Source organism: Centruroides vittatus, unplaced genomic scaffold (assembly GCF_030686945.1).
Source record: "Centruroides vittatus isolate TY-2023 unplaced genomic scaffold, ASM3068694v2 contig_635, whole genome shotgun sequence".
In the NCBI taxonomy this organism is placed as follows: Eukaryota; Metazoa; Arthropoda; class Arachnida; order Scorpiones; family Buthidae; genus Centruroides; species Centruroides vittatus.
Window position 1 is genome coordinate 8,334 of NW_027122390.1, and position 4,152 is coordinate 12,485.

Genomic DNA, 4,152 nt, shown 5'->3' on the forward strand with positions numbered 1-4,152 from the left:
AATAGAGTTGGTGATTGCCTATAAATCTCTCAATGGCCCTGCCTCGACGGTTTATGTCGGGACTGCCCCACATTGGGTTGTGGCCATTGAAATCACCGAGTAAAAGGAATGGAGTCGGCAGTTGTTCAACCAAGGCATCCAATTCATCTTCATCAATTCTGACATCTGGTGGCAAGTATATGGAACAAACTGTGACAGTAACGCCAATTGAAATTCTGACTGCCACAGCTTGCAGCTCTGTTGTTATTTGTACCGGTAAGGACGGGATGCGGTTTGAAACCAGTATAGCCACACCTCCGCTGGCACGGTTGTGGCTATCGTCATCCTTACGATAAAGATTGAATCCTTTTAAAAAAATATTTTCTCCAGGTTTCAGATGGGTTTCCTGGAGTGCCACACAGAGAGATGAGGTAGATAATGTCAAGTGTTTAATGTCAGAAAAGTTGTTGCGGAAACCACGACAGTTCCATTGGATTATTTTGTTATCCATTATGTGTTTGAGGTAGCATTCTTCGCAAAAGTGTCCCTCTTCAATTTCACAGAGGATTTTCCTTTTGGAGGTGAAATTGGTTGTGGCACCTCCATATTATTCTCTTCATCAGAGATATCAGAGAACTCACTCATAGATTGAGCCTCTGATTTTTTAGATTTAGAGAGAGCTGCTTTCACTCTCTGTTTGTTTAGTGGGTTCTTACTTGCCTTCTTAGAACCCAGGTTTCTTGTTGTGACCCCTGTTTTAGGTAGGGGTGCTTTTGCTTTTAGATTCTCTTTTTCTGGTGTTTCTTTTGATGGGATCAGTAGACATTTCGCATGGCAAGTGAGAGATTCTTTCGGAGAAACTGAAATATTCGTTTGAACTGCACATGTCTTTGTGGATTTCAAAACAGCTGCAAATGTCTTCTGTTTCAATGGTGCACTTGAAGTGACCATGCGCCGAGCCTCTAGGTAAGGTATGTTGCTAACTGTTTTCACTCGTTGGATTTCTTTCTCTCTCTGCCATGCAGGGCATTTCCGGGAGTAGGCAGGATGGGCGTCTTTGCAATTCACACAGCATGGAGTATTGGTACACTCAGCACTCTGGTGACCTTCACTTCCACACTGTGCACAAACGCTCTTTCCTCTGCAGGATGTTTGAGAATGTCCAAACCGCTGGCATTTGAAGCAGCGCAGTGGGTTTGGAACATATGGTCGAACTGGACAGCGCAGATATCCTGCAGTAACAAATGATGGTAATGTTGGCTTTCCAAAAGTGAGAATGAGATGTTTAGTTGGTATCAACTTGCCATCACGACGAATGGAGATGCGTCGGACAGCAGTGACACCTTGATCTGAAAGACCGATCTGGATATCTGATTCATCTTCAGACATCAGATCGACCTCAGATATCACACCACGTGATGAGTTCAAACTTGCGTGTGGTGTGATGGTGACTGTTATGTCTCCTAGAGATGTCATTTTCAAAAGCTTTGCTGACTGTTGAGAGGAGGCTGCTTCTATCAGTAGGTCCCCTGACCTCAATTTTTGTATTTTCTTTAAATGTCCAATAGTTGATTCAAACAACTTTTGAATTAGGAAAGGGGAACACTTAGACATCGGTTTTTCAGTAGTACTATGTACTATGAGATAAATTGGTTGGTTGGAGGAACTGACCTCCTTTGGTTGTGATGCCATGGTGCTTGTGGTTTTTGAATTTGTTGAATCCATGTTTAAAAATAACTATTCAGCTCCTAGTGACCCCACCCACCATGGGGTCCAACAAGGGGATGCCGTCACATGGGAGACTCCCATAGACCGTCACACCAGGGTTTCCCAGGAGCTATACCCTCACAATGCAGTCAAGAAGAGCACATCTTGCCTGACGTGTCCGCCCGGTCTGCATCGATCGGTTGACTCCAAGCCGAGGTCAAGAATGACTCACCGACCAGCCGATTGACTCAAACGGAGCCTGATTTGAGCCTCCCGTTTATCCGAAGCAGGGGCCAAAGCAGTGTGTTGGGAACGGTATGTTGCCCCTCAACTACCAGGATCCCCCTTTCCGGCATACGGGCCACCACGCACGGCAAACACGTGGGTGGGCGTTCAGATCCCAGGGATGGTAAAGAAGAAATACCAAACCATCTCTGGGAGGTCCCCTCTATTGTTCGTGGGATTATGACTAAACACCCCTAAGGCAGAAGACCCCTAGCGCGACAACGGAAGTCGTTGCGATAGTAATCCTGCGCGTACGAGGGACCGGAGGTTCAGACAGTTGGTGACTTGGTCCCTTGTTGTTAGGACGTTGATGAGTGCAGAGCAAGAACGAACATATACCCCAGAATAGATTCGAACCTTGGGGTACGGACTCTCGAGTATCGACAACCCTGAACTTGTACTTGGCTAAGATTCCCGTTAGCCGTAACAAATTGGAGCCACCAGTGAGAACAGAGGTTCATCACATCTGAAGAAAAAGAAAGAAAACCAAAAAGAAACGATAGCAAGGTTCAACTTAAAAGGAAGAGAAAACGGTAAGTTCATTGTTCCTTTGTCTCATACATAAGGTCTGGCGATAACTGGGTTTTGCGACCAGGGATTATTATATATAATCATAAAATAAGTTACATTTTTGGGTAACCTAATATTAAATTGTGACAGGAATTATTGTACCTAACCAAAATGCCGAAAAAGTTGGCCATGAAAGACAAAATTGCTATGTTAGAGGATAGAATTATTTCTAAAGATAACGAAATTATGCAGCTAAAATCAGTTATTCGTGAATTACAAGAGAAAATTAAAAATATTGAGAAAAAAGAAAAAAACAGATCCAGGAACATCGAAAACTCGGGAATGGAACGAGAACCTTCCCCTACTGTTCTAGAGGATGATGGGAAGTCGGACGTTTCGTCTGTTTCACCTATTAACATGATGATTAACTTAATAAACCAAATTAGAGAGGAATTCGAAACTAGATTTAATAAACTTGAGAATACGTTTGTAAATGCAAAATGTGCTGACTCAAATCCTTCGATCAGTCCTACACTTCCGAAAGGTCCTACCATTCCACAAAAGTTAATATCTTGGCCCGCTTTTGATCCACAAAATATAAATATTTGGCTGGAAAAGCTGCAAGGAATAAAAGAATGTTTCGAATTAGACGATACAACATTCATTTCCACACTAAAGCTGCAATCAGATATAGATTTGGTAAAAAGAATTAGGCTAGAAGAGGCAAAAGGTTATGAATTGACTTGGACTAGGTTGAAGGCACAAATAAAGAAATGGTATGAAACAGATTCCACTGTAAAGAAGACAATTAAAATGTATGATAGAGTTCAAGGGAAATTAGAATCAGCCTTTTCTTATGTTTTAGATAAATTAGAATTAATTAATTCTTTAAATCATGAATATTCGGAAATAGAAAAAATCGAACTATTAAACAATGGTCTGCAAAAGGAAGAAAGAATGTCTATTGCAAATAAAACATTCCATACCTTAGATGATTATACTAATGCCATTATGGAATTAGACTCGATAACAAAGAGAGAGCGCGAAAAATACTACAAAAGTTTCAGTGTAGGCGAATGTTCAAATAGACCTAATGGGATTTCAAGGTCACCTAAGCCTTACAGCTATTCTTACAAAGAACAATCGAGTCGTCAAAATCGTGAATTAATGGACCGTGAAAGAAAATCCGTATACAATAAGCGTTCTAAAACCTTTAGGAGAACTAACAATAGAAACAATGGCATACAATCAGAACAGGCTATTTCTCGAAATCAGACAGTCCCAGAAGAAAGTTCTAACGATATTATTTGTCACAACTGTTGGAATAGGGGTCATTATAAGAAAATATGTAAATATCCAAAATTTTATGCGTTCGAAAAAATGCGCCAACTCATGGATAAACTCGAAAATCAAAACGAGGAACAAAAAAACTAATCGGTCGGGCTCCTGAGGGAGAGCCCTGTTTCCAAGCTGCTAGAATCCCTCCTTACCTTTTAGAGTGTCTCGCAATTTCGAAATCAAAATTACGCACTATTTATTTGGAAATCGAAGGCTCTCCGTTTAGTGCCATCATTGATACGGCCTCAGAGAAATCATTGATAAGCCGAAAACTATGTATAGAATTAAGACTAAAAATATGTCCTGAACCTATTAAACTCATCGTAGCAGATA

General features: G+C 41.1%; 2 protein-coding genes across 2 annotated transcripts; one reads left to right on the forward strand and one right to left on the reverse strand.

The window, feature by feature from the left end:
* Positions 1-489: 489 nt before the first annotated feature.
* LOC136979774 (uncharacterized) lies at positions 490-1,704 on the reverse strand. Its single transcript, XM_067275805.1, has 2 exons — positions 1,410-1,704; positions 490-1,328 (listed from the first exon to the last, which is right to left on the reverse strand). The coding sequence occupies exons 1-2, from the start codon at positions 1,702-1,704 to the stop codon at positions 490-492; spliced, it is 1,134 nt and encodes a 377-aa protein (XP_067131906.1).
* A 948-nt stretch (positions 1,705-2,652) lies between these two features.
* LOC136979775 (putative leucine-rich repeat-containing protein DDB_G0290503) lies at positions 2,653-3,915 on the forward strand. The gene has a single exon (XM_067275806.1). It carries the CDS (start codon positions 2,653-2,655, stop codon positions 3,913-3,915), a length of 1,263 nt encoding a protein of 420 aa, XP_067131907.1.
* Positions 3,916-4,152: the final 237 nt, after the last annotated feature.